This window comes from Dromiciops gliroides, chromosome 2 (genome assembly GCF_019393635.1).
Source record: "Dromiciops gliroides isolate mDroGli1 chromosome 2, mDroGli1.pri, whole genome shotgun sequence".
Lineage (NCBI taxonomy): Eukaryota > Metazoa > Chordata > Mammalia > Microbiotheria > Microbiotheriidae > Dromiciops > Dromiciops gliroides.
In genome coordinates this window covers 231,059,689-231,086,227 of record NC_057862.1, presented here as the reverse complement: position 1 = coordinate 231,086,227, position 26,539 = coordinate 231,059,689, and the positions used below count along the sequence as shown (strand labels likewise).

General features: G+C 37.0%; 1 protein-coding gene across 1 annotated transcript in view; it reads left to right on the top strand.

Moving 5' to 3' along the window:
• LOC122737952 (neurexin-3-like) overlaps positions 1-25,573 on the top strand; it is a 1,091,749-nt gene extending 1,066,176 nt beyond the window's left edge. The window contains 4 exon segments of the mRNA XM_043979962.1: positions 961-1,151; positions 2,218-2,391; positions 6,588-6,614; positions 25,455-25,573. Of these exon segments, the coding sequence (XP_043835897.1) occupies positions 961-1,151; positions 2,218-2,391; positions 6,588-6,614; positions 25,455-25,573 (511 nt within the window).
• The last annotated feature ends 966 nt before the right edge of the window (positions 25,574-26,539 follow it).

Sequence of the window (26,539 nt, the reverse complement as noted above, 5' to 3'; positions counted from 1 at the left end):
ATTATTAATAGACTTGGCAAGGGAATTTGGAAGTAGTGCAAAGAGAGGACTTGAAATCCCAAGTCAATGCTCTCATAAAATCCAACTTTGATGTCAAGCATGTTGAGGAAGGGGGGCTACCCTAGTAGAGCACAAGCTCTATCAAGTTCTGTCATGCTGGTAAGACTTCAAGTACAGTCCTAGTAATAGAACTACTTCCTAAGGACCAGTCTGGGTAATAAAGAGAGACCTATCATAAATAGACTGCCTGCTTTAGTGATGAATTCTTTGACATGGCATTCATGAAATAAATCTATGCATTAATTCTTAGATTTGTAAAATAATAGCAATAATAATAATAAATAACTGACATTTACATAACTCTTTAAGGTTTGCAAATCACTTTATGCTATTTAATCCTCACAAACACCAAATTGAGCTAGGTGCTGTTTTTATACCCATTTGACAGATGAGGAAACTGCAGGAGATAGAGATTTAAGTGACTTGCCTTGGCACACTCATCTACTAAGTGTCATGGGCAAAATTTGAACTCAGATCTTCCTGAGTACAAGTCTAGCATTCTATTCACTGTGCCACCCATATACCTTAATACCTTGAACTATAGTGCTTCTTGTGACTGTCAAGTATTTTAGAAGTGAAAGATTAAAAGTGAGTATTGTGTTCATATGAATTATATACTATCAAGTCATTGATTTGTAGAACTTGATATATTGAAAGACCTGCTTCTGGGGACAAGCAATATTGCTTGGTACCTTATATAGTATATTATTGATCCCACTGTAGATAGTTAAGTAATAATCTGTGGCTATGGATGTATTAGTAAATATGTATAAGCTATTTTATATGAAGTTACTATTTCTGTCATTTTTACTGATAAGTGTGTGTTTATTTGAATAGTTACATACACAAAAATATTCTGACCACCAGCATTTCTTCAAGTGATTTTTTTGCCCTTCACAGGTATATACACTATGTATTTGACCTTGGAAATGGTCCCAATGTCATCAAGGGCAATAGCGACCGACCACTGAATGATAACCAATGGCATAATGTTGTCATCACCAGGGACAACAGTAATACTCACAGCCTGAAGGTGGACACCAAGGTGGTCACTCAGGTTATCAATGGTGCCAAAAATCTGGATCTGAAAGGTAAATTCTTTAAGAAAGCTTGGCTTTCTTTGCTTGTTTTTTTTTAATGAAAAGCTGTATAAAAGTGAGGTAAATTTATCAAGTAGAGAGTGAAGCAACTGTGGTAAATTATCACTCCAAAGTTCAATTGTTTTCTGTTCTCTATTTGTCTGTATCTCAAAAGTTGCCTGCATATTTGTGGCTGTGTGCACTTATATGTTCAGAATCTATCAGTCTGGAGTGGTTCCTTTTTTTTTTTTTTTTGATGCAGGGCAATGAGGGTTAAATGACTTGCCCAGGGTCACACAGCTAATAAGTTTTAAATGTCTGAGGCTGGATTTGAACTCAGGTCCTCCTGAATCTAAGGCCAGTGCTTTATATACTGTGCCACCTAGCTGCCTCCTGGAATGGTTACTTTTTAAAAAATAATAACCATTTTTATTTATAGTTTTGAGTTCCAAACTTTATCCCTCCTTCCCTCCATCCCCTCCCACTTCCTGGGGCAGTAAGCAATCAGATATGCGTTATACATGTGCAATTATGTAAAACATTACCATATTAGTTATTTTGTATAAGAAAACTTGAATGAAAGAAAGTAAAAAATAGCATGCTTCAGTCTGTGTTCCATCAATATCATTTTTTTCTTTGGAGGTGGATAGTTTGCTTCATCATTAGTCCTTTGGGATTGTCTTGGATCATTGTATTGCTGAGAATAGTCAAGTCATTCACAAGACAAGTGCTTTATCGAAAAATATTGTTATCTGCACGACATCCTCGTGGTTCTGCTCACTTCATTATACATCAGTTCATACAAGTCTTTCCAGGCCTTTCTAAAATCATCCTGCTTGTCATTTCTAACAGCATAATAATGTTCCATCACCATCATATAGAATGATTATTTTTTCAATAAAAGAAATTCTGTGAATCAGAATTTATAGATAGTAATAGTATGTATATATTTACTTATGTATATAGTTACTTGAAACATTTTCCCCAACTATATCAGATCTGCTATAATTAGTTCCAAGTTCAAAGATTAGACACCTGGATTCATGTCTCTCATCTCCCCTACACCCACTTTTTTCAGGTGACCTCTACATGGCTGGCCTTGCTCAAGGCATGTATAGCAACCTCCCAAAGCTTGTGGCCTCACGGGATGGCTTCCAAGGCTGTCTAGCATCTGTGGACTTAAATGGGCGCCTGCCAGATCTGATCAATGATGCTCTTCATAGGAGTGGGCAGATCGAGCGTGGATGTGAAGGTACCCCTCTTTTAGCTGCACTCTGGTCCCAAGCATCAACCTACCTGCTGCCTCTGCCAATGCCTCCTTCTTCCGCCCCACCCCCATCTCATCCTATCTTTTCCTTTATTTTTTTTTTCAACCTCTCAAGTCTCATCATCATCAACATATTCATGCCAATGGTTGGGTTTATCTATGACATGCCAAAACTTTCATATAGGTGCAATGAGCAGATATATTCTATAGCACCATATACTCACCTACAAAGGACCTTCCCTGGCATCAATGTCACAGTACCCAATGTCACAGTACCCATTACTTCTACCTTCAATTCCTGAATGACTTAAAGAAGGACAGGGACTTTACACTGGCAATAAATTATTCAGTACACATTGGGAAGGAGGATGGGACAATAAAAATGCTACAAACCAGTGACTTTTCAGCTATAGCCACATTGCAAGGAAACTACAAGTCTACCTGTACAACACAGAAAGAATTCGTGCTTCTCTTTCTCAAGTGATCCATCTTGTAGCCTTTCTGAGGGATGTTTAATTGTCAATAACAGTTTGATTTTTACCAGTAGAGGGCAGTATTGAACACTAAATTCTTAAGAGTGAAAACAATGGTTCTTAAGCCTTTTACAATGGCAGAACCAACCCTTAATTTTTAGCCAAACTTCAGGAGGACCCACACTCTTTTCAGACAGATAACACAATGATTTCATGTCATACATTACTAGAAATGTTAAATGACTAATTCTAGACACATAATGCACCATTTGTTGGCCATATGTTTAATTCTGGTCAATCTCTGGTGTTTTTCTGCATTGGCTCAACCCATACATTTTACAAAACTGATAGATACCAAAAAGGAGCGTTGCATGTGTGCTTGTATTCCACTACAGCTTTTTTTGGGGGGGATCCCCTTGAGTATTTTATAGACTCCCCGGGTTTCCTCAGAACAGTTTTAGAAACACTGTTCTAATAGATTTTGTTACACTCTGAGAGCAAAAAGTAGATTTTTCACCTAGGCTGCAAGACAAAGTGAGTGAGTGTCCATTAATTATCAAGATCTCAGAAATCTGTCATTAAGGATGGTTGAGCCTCATGTTCTCTTATTTGTGCTAGTAATATTTTCTTGTGGGCCTCATTAATTTACCTTGTTGCAATGTGATGTTCCTTTTCCTCCTTAGCACTCAATTCCATTCCCATCCCCCCTTTAAGCTCACTCATGTCCATCAAACACACTTTAAAAGGCTTCCTGTCCACCCAATCTGGTTTGTGGTTATAAAAGCCATTTCCTTTCTTTTAAGAGTCATTTTCCTCTATTCCTCAAAAAAAAAAATTAGAGCATCCTCTCACCCCATTCTGTTTTTTTTTCCTTTTCTATACTTTGTTGATAAATTCTTTTGACTACCTATGGCACAGAGATGGTGTGGAAGGGACAAGGTGAAGGGAACTATAAATTTAAGTACTTTTTTTGGCATTGCTTGACATCCCTCTGTCATTTAAAATTCAGCCTTTATTCTAAGAAATGTTCTTCTTTGTGCCTCCTTTTATACCTTTTTCAACTAAAACAGAATGACTTTATTGTGAAGTCTAACTATATGCCATAGAGACCCATCATTTAGAATTCAATGCCTGACCTAAAGTGTTGATTCATATAACAAGATTGAATTTCCAATGATAAGTAGTACAATGATGCTGGTCTAAAACAGATAATTCAATCAAATAAGATAATGGGTTTAAAATTATTATTAAAGCGCATGTCACTATAAAATACAAATCGTCATTGGGATTTCTGATTAGGAGCCATGCAAACACAATAGTTTAAAAGTGATTAGAATATTAAAACATTCAGGCTGAATACAAAGAAATAAAATCTTAATTTCCTATTTGAAAGAGTGTTTTTCAATTGTGAATTCTGAACAAAAACTTTTATGTAGGTATTTTTTAAAAGTCGTTGTCTTAAATAAAGGTAATTGGGTACTATATAGAGGATTTTAAAAATACATGACACAATTGAGATCTCTGAGAAGAATGAAATTACCTATCACTGGGAAGGATTCTTCCTAAATCCTATGATACAGTTTGGCATACAGTTTGGTGTGACTCATGAAATTAATTATGGTGGGTTCTGACCTTCCTCTTGAGTATGTATGATTGTTCAAAGCCGGATATGATGACTTGATGGATCAACTCCATGACAAGCCCTGTGGGTCTAATAACACTGCACTCTATTGCCATGGAGATGATTATGATGGTTACATGTTAAGCATTATAACCTCCTCACTAGGTAGGTTGAAGTGGAAGATGAGCTCTAAGGGAAGAAGGTCCTTGTTTATTATACACAAATGACTAGGGTAATTAGCTTAAGTGGCCAGGAACAGAATGCCTGAAAAGTGAATTAAGCCATAAATTGATCTCTTTGGAACTATGTACCTTTCTGAACAAACCCCAGTAAGAGTTCCCAGGTGTTTCCATGAATTTGTGAAATGGAACTACTAACAGTATAAGGGGCAAAGAAAGCCACCTTTTGACCCTTACAATGAGTGTGCATATGCATGCACACACACACACACACAAACACACAGAAACAAACATGAGAATCTAAAAAGAGCTATTATTGTCATCTTGGGTTTTTCAAATTACATAACTTATGAAAAAACCTCATAAAAGTTTTTAGATGTTAAATTTGATGGGACATAGGGAGTGGTTCACATTTCTTTTAAGAGTGCCTATTTTTGGAACAATAAAAGGAATGGGGAGAAGGTTTCATTGCTTATAGATAAATTTTTCTCCTCAATCATAAGTCAAAGGTAAATGTATTTTATTCTCACACTTATAGAACAAATGGATCAAGATAGGTTAAATACTCATCACAGCCACTGGTAATGCTATCTGTCACTTTTGTGACATTAGACAAGTCACTTCCAGGGCCTCCATTTCTTTATTTGTTGAATGAAGTTGATTGGACTAGATGGCCTCTGGGATCCCTTCTAGCTCTTGGGAATCTTATGATCCTATGGTCTTAATGGACTCTTTGGCTCTTCTATTCATAATAAAAGGAGCTATTTTTCACTTGCTTTCTTTGATTCACTAAAGAAAATAAGAGAACTTTAATGTAAATCATGATGTCATAAAAAAAAAAGTTTTCTTTGGTATATGGTTCTCTTATATATATATATATATATATATATATATATATATATATATATATATATATATATATCTTTAATTGGAGTGTATACATGGCATCAACCACATGTCTTTTCCCACCAATATCCCCAGCCTTAATCATTGAGGTTTGAATTTTATTTTACATCTCTAATGACTATACTCCTGGGGGATTGATTATAGGCTCCCTTGTAGTTTTGCTAGTAAAGACCAAGGATTGGGTGAGCCACAAATGTTTTCCAGTACCAGATGAAAACACTTTCAATAATAATATATAGGCATTGGTGGTGCTGGTAGGTGGGGGACAGGGAAAGTTGATGTTAATTATCAAGCCTAAATGAGATAAAATAAGGAGGCTTTGGTTTTGGGCTACTGGTTGAAGTTTTGTAGTAGTAGTCTTATTTGTTTTTAAAACAATCCTTAAGAAAAAAAACCCTTATATCTGTTTAGTGTCCCCAAGTCTCTTTGTGTCAAAGGCCAGATAAGCTTGTGATTTGTGTACAACCTTCTTTGTTATCACTTGCGGAAGGGGCCAAGGAGTGTTCCTTAAATGGATGCTTCATGTTTAACTTTTTCAATGTTCAGAATTTTTGTATACTTTGATTCCCCTACATATCTCTCACCCTATCCTAACATAAGTTGCTCCTTTTCTTATTTCTCTTTGCTCAACCAGATTCCTTGAAAACCATTTGCTCTTGATTTTCTATTTTGGAGTTGACTTTGTGAATGTGAAAAGACTCTTGTTGCCCATTGCTTGTGCTTTACTATGTTTGGTTTTGCACTGCTCTTGCTTGGCTGACTTGGGCACCATCTTGGCTCTTACCAAAACCCCTGATTCATCTTTTTTTGTCTTTGAGTCCATTGGTTCATGCTGCCTTTGCTCCACCTCTGTACCACCCATGTGCTTGTTAATTGTATGACCTGGCTATATTTGTCATGCAGATTGCTTTTCTTTTTCTGTAATGTTACCCTAATTTAATCTGCCTCTTACTAACCTCTGGTTATTGTTTTCGCTTTTTTTCTGTTCTTTTGCTAACAAAGTTGCGTTGACCAAAGCTGACCTGCAAGGTAGAGAAGGTTCTTGTTCCCATTACCACTTTGGACTGAAAGATACCCTGTATAATTCCTTAGTATCATTTCTTTGGAGGCTTCCATGCAGTCACACCTCTTGGTCAACAGGAACTGTGGTGGGTGAAAGTGTCTAAACAGTTCGCTTTCCAGAAAGGAAGGCAAGAAGCAGAAGATTAAGAATAAGAAAATAGTTTCAAAGGTGGGAATGGAGGGTGGCCATATTTTGGTGACAAAAGAGGTTTGACAGCATCCTATATAGTCACTCTCTATAAGCAAATGGGTCAACTTCTTGAAATGTTTAATGATTCTTCAAATAACAGCTATTGAACATCTGGCTAACCTATAGATGAAAATCAGCACTTATTAGAAAAGAAGGTGCCTTGGGCTTTTAATTTATATGGACCTTTGAAAGAGAATGGAATTTTCTCTTAAAATTCACTTTAGAGATTTTTTAAAAATCCATATTCTGGGGGATATGAATGCTATAACATGTATTTAGTGATTTCTATCCCCCATTGAAGATATTAATATTTTAGTTGAACACTTTTTTTCCTGTTTTGAGGTGTAAAGTAATATTGTTATTGGAAAGAAAGTTATTGAATTTATCCTGAATATCTTGTCTGCATGTTAGACGTCAGAAAACACCTGTGGCAGAAACTGCTTCACCATACCATTCAAAATGACACCTTCCAGAAATGGTTACTTCCATATTGGTACTTAGGGCTCTGACTTAGAACACTCATGCCTTTGTTGAAAGGTTGTTGTTTTTTGTTTTGTTTTGTTTTTTCCTTTTACCTGTTTAACTGTTGCAAATTATCTCTATGGCTATTTAAGTCCCTAGCCTGAAGGAGCTTATTTTCTACAGGAGGGAACTAAACATGTACATATATGAATTGTAAATATAATGGAATCCTTAGGTTCTTGATGTGGTTTATGATAGGATTTACCATACATAGCAAAATAAATATAGCGGTTGTGTTGGGAAATCAACTTAGATGCTCCCAGATTCCTTGCTTCATGCTTAGGAAAGTATGACCCAGGAATCATTCAGAGAGGTGACTATATTAGGCTTTTTTCTCCCCTAACAAGATACAAATTGACCAAACTCTCATCCCTTTAGTCAAACTTTTCTTCAAGAAATCAGGTTGCTTAATGTTGTCCTCAATTAAGAAATTGAAGTCATCAGCAAATCTTTTAGTTTTGCCATCACATTTAAAAGAACCCTATTCCATATTTACAAGCCACTCAGCGTACTGTGGTTAGAACAGGAACTGGCTCAGGAAAAGATTATTACAGATGCAAATACCTTTAGTTATTGTATTACTGACACTGTCGAAAGGACCATTAATCATAAATCAATGTTTTTCTCCACACCTGTGATGGAACAATTGAACACAAAATGTAGCATGCATATTTGGGTATTCTCTATGTCTCTACTTCTTTTTCTCTTCCTATCCCTTTCTCTCCTTATTTCTGTCTCTGTCTCTGTCGTCCTCTATTTATCCATCCCCCTTTTATGCACACACACACACACACACACACACATACACACACACCCCCTTCTAATTTATCATAGTGCCATGTGTCTCCTACAATGTAATTTCAAAAAGCTTTGAAGAAGCACTGGGGACACCTGGAATCTAGATGTTGCTTATTTTCAGAAAAACAACTAATGGACTGAAGTATTTAAACTACATACAGAATTTTCATTCTTATTCTACTTGTCCCACATCTCTTTAATCCTATATTGTTATCTGGACTCTGAGGAGTTTGGTCTTTTCCCCATACTTCTTCCAAAATCATTTCCCTATACCCTATAACCCATAGCCATATTTGTCAGCTGGGCTGTGTCTGAACCTTTGCTTGAACCCATATAAATGATGAAGGCAGTTTCTTTAAAAGTTTGACATTATTGGAGACATTAAGATAGGCTAGATTTGAATTGAGATACCTATTATAGTCCTAGCTGCTGCTTCTCTAAAATCAAGAGAAACATGGTCATTTTTTGTTTTCTCCTTAGAGCATTTGCAGAAATACAGATGGCCAGATCAAAAGGCCTATCCTCCTGACTGGTTGTAATGCCAGTTTTAAGGATCTAAAGTAGTCTGTGTTTCTCTTTTAATAGCAATGTAATTTGAATATAGATTCAAATGCTTATTATTTAGGTGATATCAGTCAGATTCAATGATAAGAAAGAAGGCCAGAGAATCAGTAAGCTGGGCATTTTTGTTTGTTTTTGTTTTTTGTTTTTTGTTTTTTGCAGGGCAATGGGGGTTAAGTGACTTGCCCAGGGTCACACAGCTAGTAAGTGTCTGAGGCTGGGTTTGAACTCAGGTCCTCCTGAATCCAAGGCTGGTGCCTTATCCACTGCGCCACCTAGCTGCCCCCAAGCTGGGCATTTTTAAATACATTTTTTTAAATTGCACTATAGATGACACCTATTGGATTTTCATATGAGGCAAGATATTTTGAGAAAGTTGAGCTTTTGACCATGTTTTTCTTGGAGAAGAGAAGACTTGGGGGGGCAGGGGACACAACAACTGTTTTCTTCTACTTGAAGAGCGATATAACAGAAGAGAGATTAGACTTAGTTGTCCTACCAGGTAGAACTCAGAGGAATGGGAAGGAGTTGAAAAGAAACAAATTTAGGTTTAAACTAAGGGAAAAATTCCTAACAATTAGAGCTCTCCCAAAATGAAATTGGTTGACTTGGGAGATAGTGGGTTTCTCCATCCCTTGGAGATTTTAAGGCAGAACTTGGATGTCCACTTTCTGGATAGGTTCTAGAAACGATTCTTGTTCACTTATGTGTTGGGCTAGATGTCTTCTGAGGTCCTTTCCAGCTCTAAGAATTGGTGATTCTGTTTAATTGCCTTTACTGCTGATTCATCTTGGCATCTGGGACAATTTCTGTGTGTTTTGGGCCCCTGCCATCCTGGCTCACAATTATGTTGATTCTGGGCAAAAAGAGAATGAAAACTCAATTTAATGCTCCCTCGATAATATTAACTCATAAGAGCCCATCATTGAGCATACAAAGAAAGAAGGGGTTAAATATCAATCGATGGTTGCCTATTTGGCTTGCCTTTCTTTTTACCTCTCTAATTACACTAACAGAGAAAGGTTTGACTCCTTAAAACTCTAAAACAGTGACAGTATAAGTAGGCTGCCTTTTTCTCCTCACAGGATTAAAATTATATGTTTCTTGATCATTTGCCATCCAACTTAGTAGGGGTAGAGTCAGCAGGTTTCTTAAATCACACTCTAATTTTTCCTCTTTTCCTTCCCCATATAATTTTTTTTCTTCTCAGTGCAAGATGGGGAGGGTGGGGGGGGGGTTGATCAAAGGAGTCAGAGAAAACAGAGACATTTTCAAAATTGATTTTGTATGTCATTCAGTCAATACATATTTATTAAGAACCTACTATGTGCCAGAAACTGTGTTAAGTGCTGGGAAGATGAAGAGGAGCTCACAGTCTAATGAGAGGGGGGAGACAACTAGCAAATTACTATCAAACAAGCTACATACAGGGTAAGTTGAAAATAATCAGCAGAGAGATGGCACTAGAATTAAGAGGGCTTGTGGAAAACTTTCTATATAAGGTGGGATTTGAGCTGGGACTTAAAACAAGCCAGGGAGCTCAGGGGCAGAGATGAGGAAGGGGAATATTCCAGGCATGAGGAGACAGTCAGTGGAAATGGCCCAGACTCAGGAGATGCAGTGTTCTGTATGGGCAGTTAATTAGAGGGATTTAAAAGCATTGCCTTGAAGCAGTGAGAGTCCAGTTGAGGTTATATGACAAAAATTTGTAGTAGACCCATTTGGCAGTTTCATAATATTCTACAGGTTAGTTCAGTTGCACTGTGTGAGAGGAAAGGCAGCAGATGGTGGAAGTGTTCCAAGGTTGAACTTTAGCAGGGCAAGAGCAGCAATACATTAGTGAATATATAGCATCCAAGAGAATAAGACAGTGTGAAGTCAGGGGGCAGCTAGGTGGTGCAGTGGATAGAGCCCTGGCCTTGGATTCAGGAGGACTTGAGTTCAAATCCGGCCTCAGACACTTGACACTTACTAGCTGTGTGACCCTTGGGCAAGTCACATAACCTTCATTGCCTCGCAAAAAAATAAATTAATAATTAAAAAAAAAAAAGACAGTGTGGAGTCAAATCGTTTTACCAAAGGGTCGGAATGACAAAGGGAGGAGAATGGAGCTAGAACAGAAGTGATGGCCTGGGAAGAGAACTGAAGGTTCCAGGAATTAGAGCGTAGGGAGATCACAGTGTGGATGAAGAATGGGGTTTGAGGTTGCAAGGAAGAGGGAGAGGGAGAACACAATGCATTTTGATCAGATAGGGGAACTTCAGAGTTCACAAACATAGAAGTGTCACTTTTTTGGAAGATCTTGCCAGCTCTGAATGTGGCTGAGGTGCGGTGGAGGAATAGGTCTTGGGATATGAGAAAGTTAAGGAACTGGGAATTTAGGGTATTTGAGAGAATCTCAATATGTATATTGAAGTCCTCCAGACACTGAACTCATTGACAAAAGACGAAGGTCCTGGAAATTGAGAATCAGTAGCTATGAGGATTCTGATTATGTGGTAAATATGGATTGAATGAACTACAAAAGAGGGTAGGAGAGGGAGGTAGTGGGAGAAAGTAGAAGTGGTAATAGGGAGCAAGGAGTATTTCAACTCCCCTACCTTGACCACTGAGTTAGGGGAATGAGTTGCAGTACAGTCAGGAATGGAAAAGGAGGCCAGGGAGCCTGTGCCATCAGGAGGGAACCAGGTTTCAGTGAGAGGCAGAAGGAAGGAATGATTTAAGGTATTTCAAACAGTAGGGTTAGACCCAGTCTACCTCTAACACTTAAGTAACTTGCCCTCCTAAACTGAGATTTGTGACAAATCAGGGAAGTGGCTGGGAAAGTAAATTAGTCAACAAGTTTGAGTAAAATGTAAATAGATGGAATTCCTGCAGGCTACAAGGAGTGGATCTCCCCTTATATATGCAAATATAGACTTTTCCAACAAAAGGGGAAAGTGAGGACATAGAACTACAAATGGGAAATGTTTTCCATGCTGAATGGGCCCAGAAAACCTCAGAAGCTATAGGCTAATTTAAATATCTGGAAATGGTAGTATTGAAAGGAGCCTTTTTTAACTCTCAAACTTAGAATCCTTAATTCTTGCATTTTTTTTTTGAGAGGCAATTGGGGTTAAGTGACTTGCCCAGGGTCACACAGCTAGTAAGTGTCAAGCGTCTGAGGCCGGATTTGAACTCAGGTACTCCTGACTCCAGGACTGGTGCTCTATCCACTGGGCCACCTAGTTGCCCCAATTCTTGCCTTTTAGCTGTGGAAATTGAACAGATTGTTCTGGTAGATACTAAAGGATTCTCTTACTTCCAGAATCCTTTTTTTAAAAAAATCAATGTTGCTTTTTATAAATATAAATATAAAGATATATTCTTTGGTTTTTTTCCTTTTTTTTTTCTTTTCAAATACATTTGTTTTACAAACTCTTAGGCAAGTTATTCTTTTTTTTTTTTTTTGAGGGGAGGGGGGCGATGAGGGTTAACTGACTTGCTCAGGTCACATAGCTAGTAAGTGTCAAGTGTTTAAGACCAGATTTGAACTCAGGTCCTCCTGAATCCAGGGCTGGTGCTTTATCCACTGTACCACCTGGCTGCCCCTCAAGTGTATATGCTCACACCTTCTCTAAAAAATAAAAAATAAAAATAAAAAAATCAACATTTATAGCCAGAAAAGCTGGCCTGTAACCAAGAATGAAATGCACTATGGCATAGTGTTGAGTGCTAGCTTGGTTTCAAATTGGTGCCACTTACTATTTGTATGGCCTTGGACAAGTTATTTAGTTCTCTGGCCTAATTTTTCTCATGTGTGAAAAGAGCAAGTTAAATCTGGTGATCTCAAGGGTCCTTTTTGGCTCTAAATTTCTGTTCTGATGCCAAAAAAACTAGATAAGAGCTCTTTATGTTGCATTATAAAGAGCAAACAATATACCCTTTTAGTGCAGCAGCAGTGTATTTTCTTGAATGGTCAAAATACAATGATAAGACAAAGCAAACTACTACTGTCCTGTTGTTTTGGATTCAGAGTGCCACCTTGAAAAAGCCATTTAAAGTATTTTAGAAACATTTAATTCCTAATAATGTCCTATGAAGGAAAGTGGTGAATACTAATTAATGCTTCCTTACAAAAGGGAACATTTAAGGCTTGCTTAGTTAGCTTGGTGATATTATCTATTCAAAGGACCCTCTGGACATCATCAAAAATGAAAATCCTCTCTGACTCCATGTTCACAGTATGTCAGACTACTTTTGGAAGCCCTTTCCCACCTCAAAGACTCTAAAATTCATAACAAAGTGTCACCATCGACTCATCTTTCTCTATATCAGCAAAGGAGAGCTGACTCAATAAACTTTCATGGACCCCAAGGATGGTATGGTAACAGCTCACAGCCGCAGAGTAATTTAATAGGACAAGCAATGAAAAAATATCTGTTATCCCACCAAGGTTATAGGAATTTTGTAGTAGTCATAAGATTTATCATCTCCAGATTATCAAAAATTACATGAAATGCTACTGTTCAATGGAATAGAGACAGTAATAGGAGTCAGAAGATGAGGCACTGCATTTATTGAGCAGCCTTTTCAGGACTGGCTCTCTCTTCTTCCTTCCCTAGTGCAAGGGTAAAAGTCACTTTTTCTCTTTCTTGCAGCTTTGTAAGTATGTTGGATTTTGAGTCTGGACAGACTCAAATTAGAATCTTTCTTCTGATACTAGTTGTGTGATGTTTAACGAATTACTTAACTCTAAAGCCTTAGAATCCTCTTATGCAAAAGTATCTAGTGGGTAAAGTACTAGATCTGGAGTCAGAGTGACCCAAATTCAAAACCAGCCTGAGATACGTATTAGCTGAGAGATACTGGACAAATCACTTACCTTCTCTATGTCTCAGTTTCCTCATCTGTAAAAGGAAAATAATACTAATAGTCATAGTAATATCTCCATCATGGGTTTGTTGTGAGAGTTAAATTAGTGTTTTGAAAATATTTTTGCAAGCCTTAAAGCCCTATGTACATCCTATCTATTATTACAATGAATATAATAAGATTTTCACTACTGAGCCTTCAAAGGGTTAGCATAAGGATCAAATGGCAGACAGCTAGGTCATACAGTGGAAATGAATGGCAGACTTGGATTCAGGAAGACATGAGTTCAAATTCTGACTCAGATGCTTAGAGATGTGTAATGCTCAGCAGGTCACTTAACCTCTAAGCCTCAGTTTCCAATAGCTATAAAATGCATACAGGGTTGTTGTATCAAATAAGATAATATCTATGAAGAGATTTGAAAATCTTAGAGCACCATATAAATGCTAGCTTTTATTAATGAATGTAAAGTGTTTTGCTAATAGTAAACCATATAGAAATTCCAGGTATTATCGTTACAAAGACAATAGTAATGGGGGCAGCTAGGTGGTGCAGTGCCTAGAGCACTGGCCCTGGAGTCAGGAGGACCTGAGTTCAAATCTGTCCTCAGACACTTGACACTTTATTAGCTGTGTGACCCTGGGCAAGTCACTTAACCCCAATTGTCTCTCTCTCTCTCTCTCTCACACACACACACACACACACACACACACACACACACACACACACACAGACTATACTAATGGCTGCCATTGAGTTGGTTTTCCCCTCTGGTGATCTATGCTTATTCTCCAGCTCTCTTTCTAACTGAGGAGGTACCCAATTAAGAAGGCAGTTCAGGACTGTATGTCTTGTGACTGTGAAACAGGTTTTTTTTTTTTCCTCTGTAGATATTCAGAGCCACCTGACCTACAGAGGAACTGGAGGTACAACCTTGACTTCATTGGCTCCGTGCACTATTTGAAAACATGTCTCTTTGCAACTCATATAATCACATCTTGGAATCATTAATATCATGAATTTCAGTGATAGATATCCCTCTCTTCCTTTTTGGCCTGAATATGAAGGAGGAAAACATTTCTGCTCAAATTGACTATGTATTATTAAGGATAAGCTGCTTGGACTGCCTGTTCTTCATCAAGGCCACAATTCTCTGCTTGTGCCCTGACAGGAGTTCCTATCTAAATGATGAAGGGGAGGTCAGTCAGATAATGTTGCCCCTTAGTGAGCAGCAAACAGCTATAAATAGGGAAATTTCAAAGCATAAATGAGCTTTTCCAAATCTGAATAAGGTATTTCTGTTGTTAATTAACTATACTTTGCAGTTTGTCCAAATGCAGAAAAAGGACTGCCCTTTGGCAGAAGGATGCTAGCTAACATAGGGACAAGGAATGACTATTCAAAAAGGATTTACTACCCTAGGAAAATTTCGTCCATTCTCAGTGGTAAGAGTGTAGGCACCCTTCTGTTAGATCCTAATACTCTGATATTAGGAATGACAACAGAACATCTGCAAAAATAATAAAACCTGTCCTCGTTCTTATCCTTGCCCATTGCCCGGCAGAATGTTGTGGACACTAGTCATACCATACATGTTTTCTAAATTAAATGCAAGGGTACTTACCTGTGCAGTTATAGTACTGTGGGTTGTGCAGGTATGCTATACCTACTATTAACATACATTCAGATGAAGCTGCCATGTCCATAAGCAAGCCATGAGTTTTGCATTTTGCCTCATGTATATATACAACCCAATTAATTTCTCTCACTCTCTTTTGTGGGACAATGAGGGTTATGATTTGCCCAGGGTCACACAGCTAGTAAGTGTCAAGTGTCTGAGGTCGGATCTGAACTTGGGTCCTCCTGAATCCAGGGCTGGTGCTTTATCCACTATGCCACCTAGCTGCCTCCAGTTTCTAACATTTTAAAACCCCCTTCTTCATGACTCTATGAAGGTTCTGGAAAGGGATGAGCCTTTGTTACTTTTTAAGTTGAATATCATTTTTCATTTCTTTATTTGTTTTAGTTAGGGTGCCCTTAAATAAGGATAAGAACTGGACCTGAAATTTCATTGTTTTAGAGAACTCCAGGGTGAAGAGACCCCCTACTCTGCCACTTATAATTTCTGAGAGTAGCCTAGAGGAGTTAGAGGTTAAAAGACTTTCCCAGGGTCAGAGAGGCAGGATATGCAAGAGGGGGCACATGAAACTGGGTCTTCCTTGTTTCAAAGTCACCTCTCTGTTGTCTATGCCCTTAATTTTTTAAAATTAATTTTTAGGAGAAGCTAATTGAAATAATGATTAAAATAGTAGTTTAGGAGATTCAATAAAACCAAGAAACATGTTAGGAATGAGACCAAGTTAAACCTGGACCAAACAAAATAATATTTAAATGTAATTTGGATGGCAGGTTATAGTCACACTTGCATTTCAGAGAAATAGACAAGTGGCCAAAAGAGTAACTTCAATGATCTTAAATAGAGTCTTCTAAAGAATGGATATTTCTGTTGATATGTTAGAAGTTCCAGTTTCTTTTTCTGGGATTTATCCTTTTCATCTGGTTTATCCCAGAATGGGAATGTGTCTATAATCATTTACCCATTGGCTCTTGAATTAACAATATTTGTATGATCATATGAGAACTTAAAAAAAGATTGTCATTTACAAATCAGAAGTAAATCTGCTCTGGTAGTAATACTTTAAGTGTAATGATTTTTTAAAGAAAAAAGGTAATTAATAATGCAATTTCAAAGGTAAGAATCAATCATAACTTAGGGGGGTAAATAACTGGCCTCAGAGTCAGGAAGACTTGGGTTCAAGTGCCACCTGTCACTTACTGGCTATGTGACCTTCTGCAAATCCCATAACTCTCAATCTGCCCAGAAAGCTCTATAAAACTAGAAGTTACAGAGCAGGTGCTGATCTGCATTGATAGAGGGAATTTGCTTATTGGGAGTTTCCTATGATAAGGAAAACATTGTTTTGTTCTTCCCTTAAAAAAAAAAAAAAGTTTAAGAAATTCCTGGGGCAGCTAGGTGGTATACTAGATAAAGCACCAGCCCTGCATTCAGGAGGACCTGAATTCAAATCCGGCCTCAGACACTTGACACTTACTAGCTGTGTGACTCTGGGCAAGTCACTTAATCCTCATTGCCCTGCAAAAAAAAAAATCTACAAAAGGTTTATGCAACCTAATATATCCTGTGACTTAAGTTCATTTTTCCATTTCTACCTCACATCCTGCAAGTTATTTGTACTATTTTTGTTAACTTACTAGGTACCATTGGATTCTTAGTAGTTTGTGCCCACCTTTCTCTACCCCACCACTCCATCCTCATTGCTAGAGAAGTAGAAGGGAGCATGGAAGGCATAATGGCAAAATATATTATCTATTTCATGGTTTTCCATGACCAAAAAATATCAGCCAGTGACCAAACTTCTTATGATGTGCCTTTATATATTCAATCTAGTCCTCACACAGCAGAGAAAAATATTCCACCAGGCTCATGTTGATTCCTCTCCACTGGTGGAATCTGTCAGGGTCAAGCTAACACAGTGCTTTGTATGTAGTAACCACTTAATGAATGTGTTTTGACAGACTGACTAATTATCAGAGTTTGTACCCCACTGGGATAGCTTTGAGCAGGGGTCATCTTCATATAATAATCATGAATCAAAAGAAGACCGTATGACCTTTTGTCCAAGAACCAATGGGCTAATGCACTACTGAAGAGAATAAATAACATTCTTTCTATAAATAAATGAGAAAATGTAAAGAAGTAGCAGCATTACTGCCAAGTTCTTCCCAAAGAGGAAAATGAAGGAGTTGGAGTTGCTTCATTTTATGCCAAAAGGCAACAAGTTACTTCATCGCAGGGACCACCTATATTCAGCCTTGATGAACTCACCAAGACCATAAGCAAAAATACTAGCATAAGCATAATTGTGGTTAATGTACCAGTATCTATTGGAGAAGATAAAGGAGTAGAGAAATTCTAAGAACTTGACAAGGTCCTCAAAACTAAACATATATACATATATAAATATATATGTACACACACATACAATACATACATATGCTTATACTTGGTGTCTTCCATACAAAGGTGGTCATAGAAGAACAGAAATTTGTGTTAGGAAATTGAGTTCTAAATAAAGATATTTAAGAAGCAAAAGGCTTATACTGTTCAGAATCTTCATGAATGCACATCATGAATACTTTCTTTGAGATGAGAATGGAAGTTGTTAGAATGGAAAAAGGGTTGCACTACATGATCTCAGAGGTCCCTTCCAAGTCTCAAATTTTGTGATTCTATGATAGATGTGATAAATAGCAAAAAAAATCACTGAAAATTAAATTTTCTACATCTCTTGTACTGAGGTTATTGACGGGTCAGTGCAAAGGTTAAAATCAGCACCAAATTAGATTTTTTAAAAAGCAGGGTCTTGGATAGTGAAAGCAAAATAGCTAAGTGGTACAGTGGATAGAGTGCTAGGGCTGGAGTCAGGAAGACTAAACTTCATGAGTTCAAATCTGGCCTCAGATACTATCTGTGTGCCCCTGGTCAAGTCATTTATCCCTGTTTCCCTTAGTTCCTCATTTGTAGAATGAGCTGGAGAAAGAAATGGCAAACTACTCCAGTATCTCTGCCAAGAAAATCCCAAATGGTATCATGAAGAGTCAGACAATTCTGAAAAATAATTTAACAACAAAAAGAAATGGCATAGTGTACAGTTATAGAAATTTGAACATGATTTGTTGGAATCAAGTTGTGGTAGAATGAATTAACTTTTTACCCTGTCTGAAAATGGACAAAAGTAAAGACTATGATTCAAACTTTCATCATGTCTTACTGAAAGTTTAACCTGTGCAGAACAGTTGCCACAAGTAGGAGACTAAATCGATCTAGGTACTATATTGGCTAGCAAAACTTAATTTCCTTGCCAGAGAGAGAGAGAGAGAGAGAGAGAGAGAGAGAGAGAGAGAGAGAGAGAGAGAGAGAGAGAGAGAGAGAGAGAGAGACATCCAGAAGAATGACAGTTTGGAGTACAAATTCATTGGCAAAACATTATACAGAATGATCACAGGACTGTGGAAGATTATTAACAATATATTCTCACAAAGCAATAAAAATCAGTTAAAATTAAAATTAGCCCACTGAGAACTTGGCATGAAACCTGCATAAGCTACATCAAGCTGAGAGCATTTATAGATTAAATTGTAAGAACAACAAATATATGTGAAATAGAATCTTCTAACTTTTCTAAGGCTGTCTTGCTTCATCTCAACAATATCTGAACCATGATATTTGGATGTTGTAACTTTGTTCTCAGATGTACTTATGATGTAAGGACATTTTATGTCATTTTAGGATTAGAGCTGAACTTTAGGAATCATCTAGTTCAATCTGTTCATTTTATAGAGAAGTAAATTGAGATGAAGTGAATTACAAAGGTCAATTCAAAATCTGAGTATTTGGCCAAAGATCTTTGCAAGAAATTAAACTAATTATTACTAACTGTTCCCATGTACTTGTTTTATATAAATCCCATTCATGTATGTTTCAGAGACATAGGAAATAGAATGCAATAATAAATTAAGATTAAAAAGCATTGAGACCTAAAAATGTTAACAGTCATGTAGGAATGCTTGGAACTTCTGAAGACAATGTGTTCTTTTCCACAGATTTGTGAGTATAATTGCAACTCCGAATTTATGAGTCTCTGGGAAACTTCCAAATTGGAGTAATCAGGCTCAAATATATACACAGAGCAGCTAAAAGTGAAAATTTTTCTCCAACAATATAAACAGATATATAGTTTGAGTTAAGACATTTTCTTTTTTAGTGCAGTGGTCCTGAAAAATATGTACAAAATATATGCAAGCTGGAGGTTAGAAAAATAGATGTAGCATGCACTTAATAAATGTTGCCTCTTTACCTGTAGTTGATTCAATTTCAATAGCACTTAGGGATTAATTTTCAATCTGTCTCAGGTGAGTGGAGATTTCAAAAAAATGACAGCAATTACAGACTTAAAAAAAACCCACTGAGGAGATATAAGCAATATTATCAGTACAATTCCATTCTAGTATCTGTACAATCTTTGTGAAAATAGTGTAGGTTTGAAGGTGGGGTATCCTTAATGAAAATAAGAGAAATTAGCAGATAGGTTTTATAGATTATTTAGTATAGCAGATTTATTGTTATAGTCATACAATGATTGAGAGGTACAGAAAATATAATATCCAATTGTATTTACCAATTGTTAATTTGTAAAAATAAAGTCTTTGCATCAGCAGAATAAAATGTAGCCTTAAAACCTCTCCTAAAACAACATATTTTTCCACATCTGTGCTAAAATCATACAAGAATTTGACAGATACAATCAGAGATAACTTTGTTGAACAATCTAAGTACAATATTAAATGAGTCATCAAATAGGAAAGAACGTGGTCTCTTTGAAGTGTTTCTATGTGTCATAGTAGATGTCCTTTACTGAGTTCCAGCAGAAAAGGTGTCTCCTGTAAATGGTAAAAAAAAATTTCACATACTTCTCTTGACGTTGTGCTGATTACATTAAACCACACTAAACTGTATGGTTTCTTCAATGAGAATCATGGTCACTAGACAGAGATTCACCTAGTCTTCCAAAAACTATTGGATGGAAAATCTGCATTGTCCAGATCATAAAATACCCAGGTAGGCAGCCTGTTCCATTAGTCCCATCAATATAACATATAGATGTAGATGTAGATAGAGATAAATACAGGTGTCATTCTATCAGCTAGTTGGTGCAATGGATAGAGCAATAGAACCAGAGTCAGGAAGATCTGAGTTCAAATTTAACCTGAAACACACCCTAGCTGTGTGACCATGGGCAATTCAATTAGCTTCTGTTTGCCTTATTTGCCTCAACTGAAAAATGGAGATAATAACAACACCTACCTCATAGAATTGCATCGAGGATCAAATGAGATACTATCTATAAAGTACCTGGCATAGAGTAGGCACTATCTACATGTTAGCTATTATTATATTATCATTATGTAGATATGAATAAAAATAGAGCTTGAGATACATTAAGGAAGCAAGGCACAGTAGATAGAAGTCTGGCCTCAAATTCAAGAAGATCTGGGTTCAGTTCCTGCCTCTGACACATACTGGTCAAATAATTCCCAGTAATCCACTTAACCTCTCAGTGCCCCATGACGATTCTGTAGGATTATAAATAACAGAATAGGTGACTAATTATATTAGTAAAAAGAGAAGGGGGAGTAAGGAAGGGAGAAAGAGAGAGAAGAGAGAGAGACAGAGAGGAGAGAGACAGAGGCAGAGAGAGGCAAACAGACAGAGAGACAGAGAGAGAAAGAGAGAGAGGGCACAAGAAAAAAGCACATAGATGCTAAAGATGGACTATGAATTGAGCTATTGTGAAATTGCACACTTCTCTGAATGTCCAACTTGATACTACAAAGTCTCATCTTTTTTAAACACCTATATTCTAGTGGTATATGAATGAGAATTACTAAAAACCCCAATCACAGAAGAATCCCAATTACAGATATCCAAAAGGCAATGGAGAGGAGAGAGATGGTGGCATAATAGATATTATCCATAATGACTGGAAAAAGAGGTGAGGCAATCAGTAGTAAAAGGGAAGGAAAATTGATGGAAAGCCTAAGAAATATTTATGGGTCCATAAAATATTAAAAGAATCAGAGAATGGTCACTATCATACTAGATAGTATCTCTATAGAAGATTTATGGGAAGACATAGGTTCAATGTAAGTAGATGTGGAGGAGTGACCTGCACCAGGAGGAGTACTCAGACCACTGAAATCATGGGTATATTTGTACATTGGAAGTGCTCACTTTGACATTGTATCTAGTTCAGACTATACTCTTTTATTGTATTTAAATGTATATTATATACAGATTTATGGGTAGTCTACCATTTAGGCCAAGATTTTTAAACATTTTGCGTGTGTCATGGAATCCTTTGGCCACTGGGTGAAGCCTGTTTCTCAGAAAAATGTTCATCAATGCATAAAATAAAATAAATATTACAAAAGAAACCAATTATATTGAACAATTATCAAAAATACTTTTAAAATACAGGTTGTGGAACTTTAGGTCAAGAACCCTTAATTCTAGTCCAGGTCCTTATTTTTATAGATGAAGAACTTAAATCCTAGGAGACTGAGATATTTGTGCAAAATAAAAAAGTTAGTCAGTGACATCTGGGATTATAACCCAGATATTCTGTTTTATAGATAATGACCCTTCCATTATGACACAATCCCTCAACAAGTCCCCTCCATATTCCTTCTGACTTCCATAAACTCATTGTCTATTGTAAGACATAGGTAGGTACATTCCCTGATGCCTATTATTTTTCTCCCTGGAAATACTTCAAGGCAACATGCAAAGATATGAGAATATCATTATTCTCTGATATAACTTCAGTCCGCTTAGGCTCACATATCTACCTATTCAAATCTCACTCAGTAACAAGTGAGAAGAAATTACTATTAAGCAAACAGATAAAAAAACCATTGTAAATGGATCATATATTTACATGAACCAAATCATTGTTGAATCAGTTAAAGAAATCTGGCAAAATAAAGACTGGTAAAGATGATATATGCAGCATCATATCTTTCCTTGAACATCCAGAAAAGAAGTTTTGGTGTTAGAGCAAGAAAGTGAGGTATAAAATGGTAGGGGTAGATATAGCTGTTTTGGGTAGATGTTCTATTTTGGAACTAATGTTAATACATGAATGATCTGCACTGATTGACCTACTAAGCAACAGGGCCAGGCTTTGAACCCAGAACTTCCTGACTTTAAGATGAACATGCTAGCCAGTATGCTATGCTGTCTCTGACTGGGAAATGAAAGTTTGTTTAAACCATGTATAAAAAGAATTGTACTTTTTCCCTTTAAATGAATTGCTTTCTGCTTACAAGCCAGCATGCAGACTTTGAGAGTGTTGAGACTCTGCATGTAACTAGCCCCTCATTCAATGTATCATGGGTTTTTTAATAGCCCATTGTTTAATTCATGTGCCCTTGACAGAGGTAAACTATTCCTTTATCTACAGGCCCTTCCTCCCCTTGACCTCTCTCTCCTCTCCCACCCTGATCTCCAAACCAGACTTCATAAATAACATCTTCAGAAAATTTAGGGTTGCATCTCATTCAATTCAATATAAAATATCTTACTGTATTTATAGTACTATACTAAGTGCTGCAATGAATCCAAAAGGTATATAGATGTAGCTAAAGATGTGGATGTATATTTAACATGGTTCTTGTCATCAAGGCTCTTACAATCTATGGTGAGAGATATATTCATACAAAACAATAGAACAAGAAAGAATTCAGCATTTGATATGTTTTATAATTGTTTATTTGCATATATTCAGGTACCAACAATATATGCTGTCAAAATAAGTTCTGTGGACAATTAGGAGGAAAAGGATTATATCTGTAGTTATCATGGAAGAGGTGGTGCTAAAGATGGACCTGAAAAGATGGACTTGTGGGAGCATAAGCAAGTCACTATACTTAGCCATTTGAGTCTAAGGTTTCCCATCCATAAAATGGGAATAATAATGTCTATAGTCCCTACCTTAAAGAGTTGTCATGTGAGCTAGAGGAAATCATATATGCAAAGCACTTGGTAATAAAAACACTGTATGTGTCAGCTATTACTATTCTGGTTAGGATGTGGATTGGCAAAATAAAGAGGAGAGGGATAGAAGGATTTATCATTTAGCATCAACCAAAACATGAAGAATTATTTTGTTTTCCTTTAGAATTCAAGGGAAAGTAGGCCATGTGTTTCTGCTTCTTTTATGCAATCAAATTACCAGCTCATTGTTTGGGGAGAGCTGTTGGGCCAGGGAGCCCCATGTACTTCTCAGAAGATTTTGTCCTTTGAAAGAAGCTGTCCTGATTTGTCAATGTCAATGAAACATATCACACAATATTCAAGTTTAAGACTCATTGGGACAGAAACCATTTTCCTTTTCTCATCCCTGCAAGGATGCATGTAATTGCCAATGAGAGCTGTAGCAGCCCAGAGGCTGATCCATTCTCCCATTGTTTTCAATTGTCAAGACCTTTCTCATTCCATATCTTTTTTTTTATTTTTTGGTTTTTGGCTGGGCAATGGGGGTTAAGTGACTTGCCCAGGGTCACACAGCTAGTAAGTGTCAAGTGTCCGAGGCCGGATTTGAACTCAAGTACTCCTGAATCCAGTGCCGGTGCTTTATCCACTGCGCCACCTAGCCGCCCCTCTCATTCCATATCTTAATAGCTTTGACTTATGCTAGATAGTTTGTAACATGGATCACCCCACTTGGCCAAAAAACAAAAATGATGTAACAGAAGATAGTAATACTTGTGGCTCTGATGCTTTCTTTGGAAATATATCATTGAGACCCAACCTTAGAACTCAGTGTTTATGAATGCATGGAAATGTTGGAATTTGTTTCTGCCTTGCAAATACTTTTGGCCACATGGAATAGTATTTAGAGCATCCAGTGAACAAACTTCTTGACACTAATCAAATATCATAAATGAATGAGGATTCCCTATCAACTTTAATTTGTGGAGGGGAAAAGTGCCTCCAACAGACCCCAAGTCTCACTAGGAAGTTAGATTTAGCTTGAGGGCTTTTCTTCACTTCATCAACCTGAGTCTTATTTTTTTTAACAAAAGTATCCCCAAAGGGACGTATTTTTTCCAAACCAGAGAGAAGAAAAAGTGGGGGTGGGAAAAGTCACAATGGTTAAAGGGAGTCTAAAATTGGCCTAAATACAGGCTGCCTTAACATATGGGTTGCTCCCATATTTTCCTCTACTATGCTCTAAGAAGTCATTATTACAGTCAATTCAATGTAAGTTTATTAGCTTCATATACACAAGACTTTTCTGAGGATATGGAGATTAAGAGTGATGGCATCAATAATATGCTAGCATTTTATATAGCACTTTAATGTTTGCAAAGCACTTTCATTTTATCCTCACAAAAACCCTGGTAGGGAGGTAGGTACTGTTATTATCCCCATTTTACAGATGAGGAAGCTGAATTAAATAGAGGCTAAAATAATCTGTCCAGGGTTACAAAGCTAGCAAGTGGGGAAGGAACTCGATCTTCCCAACACCAGGTCCAGCACCCTAGCCACTATACTACCTAGCAAATTGCCTTCAGGAAATGCATAGTCTACTGGAACAGTGCAAAGTATGTACAGATAAATGTCCATACAAGGTTGTAAGTGATAGGGCGAGAAGAGAGTTCCAGACAAAGTGATGTAGAAAAACGTGAGGAGGAAAAGGATGCTTCACCTGGGGAGTAAAGAGAAGTAGGCAGGAATCAGGGAGGGCTTCATGGAGAGAAATGACTTTTATACTGTAGCCCTTCAGGAACTTTCCACCTTTGAGATACAAAAGGACTTGTGAAGTGTACTTCTTCTATAAATCCTTATCTGAAAGGCCTGGGAAGAGTATGAGCAAGTCTAAGATTATTTGCCTGTCTAGTTTGAATGGTAGAGATGAAGCTTTTTGTGAAGCCTGCCTCAATGAGAATGTTCCAGTTACCTCTTTTCATTTTGGTGTCACTGTTGACATTTTGTAGCTGCGTGTGTCCTTGTTGTCTCTTGTTGACCCTAAATTCTTGTTGCATGACCATGAATGGAAATTTTGGGTGGTTGTGCTGTTCATTGATTGAGTTGTTTTGTTCTTTTGTGTGTTGGTTTTTTGGCATGAAAATAGTGAATTTGCATACTCTTGTTCTTGGATCGGTACAGTTCCTTACCTTCCTTCTTTTTCCCCCTTTCCTTTCTCTCCATCTCTTTTTTGGACCTCCATTACCAGGACCAAGCACCACCTGCCAGGAAGATTCATGTGCCAACCAAGTGTCTGCATGCAGCAATGGGAAGGTTTCACCTGTGGACTGTTCCATGACCTCCTACTCTGGGAATCAATTGCAATGACCGTGAGTACAATCCTTTCATGCCTAGAGGTTTGGGGAGGGGTAGAAAAACCTGGAAGAAGGTTTAATGGAAAAAATATCATGAAGGTGATTACATTCTCTAAACTTAAAGCAATACGAGTTTCTCTTTAAATTCTTCATTTGATACATACCTGGAAAGCAAAGAGAACACTCCTTAACTGGAAATACTAGGGTAGGTTTTTCTATTAAAGAAATTAATATAATTATTTTTTCCTATCTAGTTTCCTTCTTGCTTGCATCAATGATTTTTAATGTAATTTTCATGATCATGGAATAAATATCTTTGCCTCCCCCCATTGGCAGAATCTTGTATCTTAACAGGACATTTGTGTCTTACAGTGTTTGGCTTACCATAAAACTAAACTATCTGGATAATTTCTTTTAGAATGTTTCATTGACTCTGTAAACAGGATAACTAAGGGATGTTCCAGTTTTCTAGGATGGACTAGATACTCAGAAATCTTGTGGCTTTATCAAATGATGCAGGTCTTTAGTTATCTTTTCTGCTTTGTTCAGAGAGAGAGAAGTGTATATTATTTTCGTGTATAAATTTCAGCAGCTACCTGAGTATAAGAAAGTGAAAATGCTAATTATCTAATTATAGTTTTGTACCAAAGGCTAGACTCAGTAATCTTGTTTCATACTGGAGATTCCTATTTAAATTATCTTTCTTCGATTGCTAAATTCAAAACCCTAAACCAACATCAGTTAACTAAGAAAGGGCATCATTATGGTAGAAATGGTTATAAACAAAAACAGTAGATACATAGATAGATGGGTAGATATAAATATAACAATATATCTTCACATATATTTCTATATCTATATTGATATCTATCATCTATGTTAGTTATAAATTGACAGATAATAGAAGAAAAAGAAGGGAAGGAAGAAAAAAGACATATATTGAATTTGTTACTAATATTTGTGGACTTTATCTACTTCT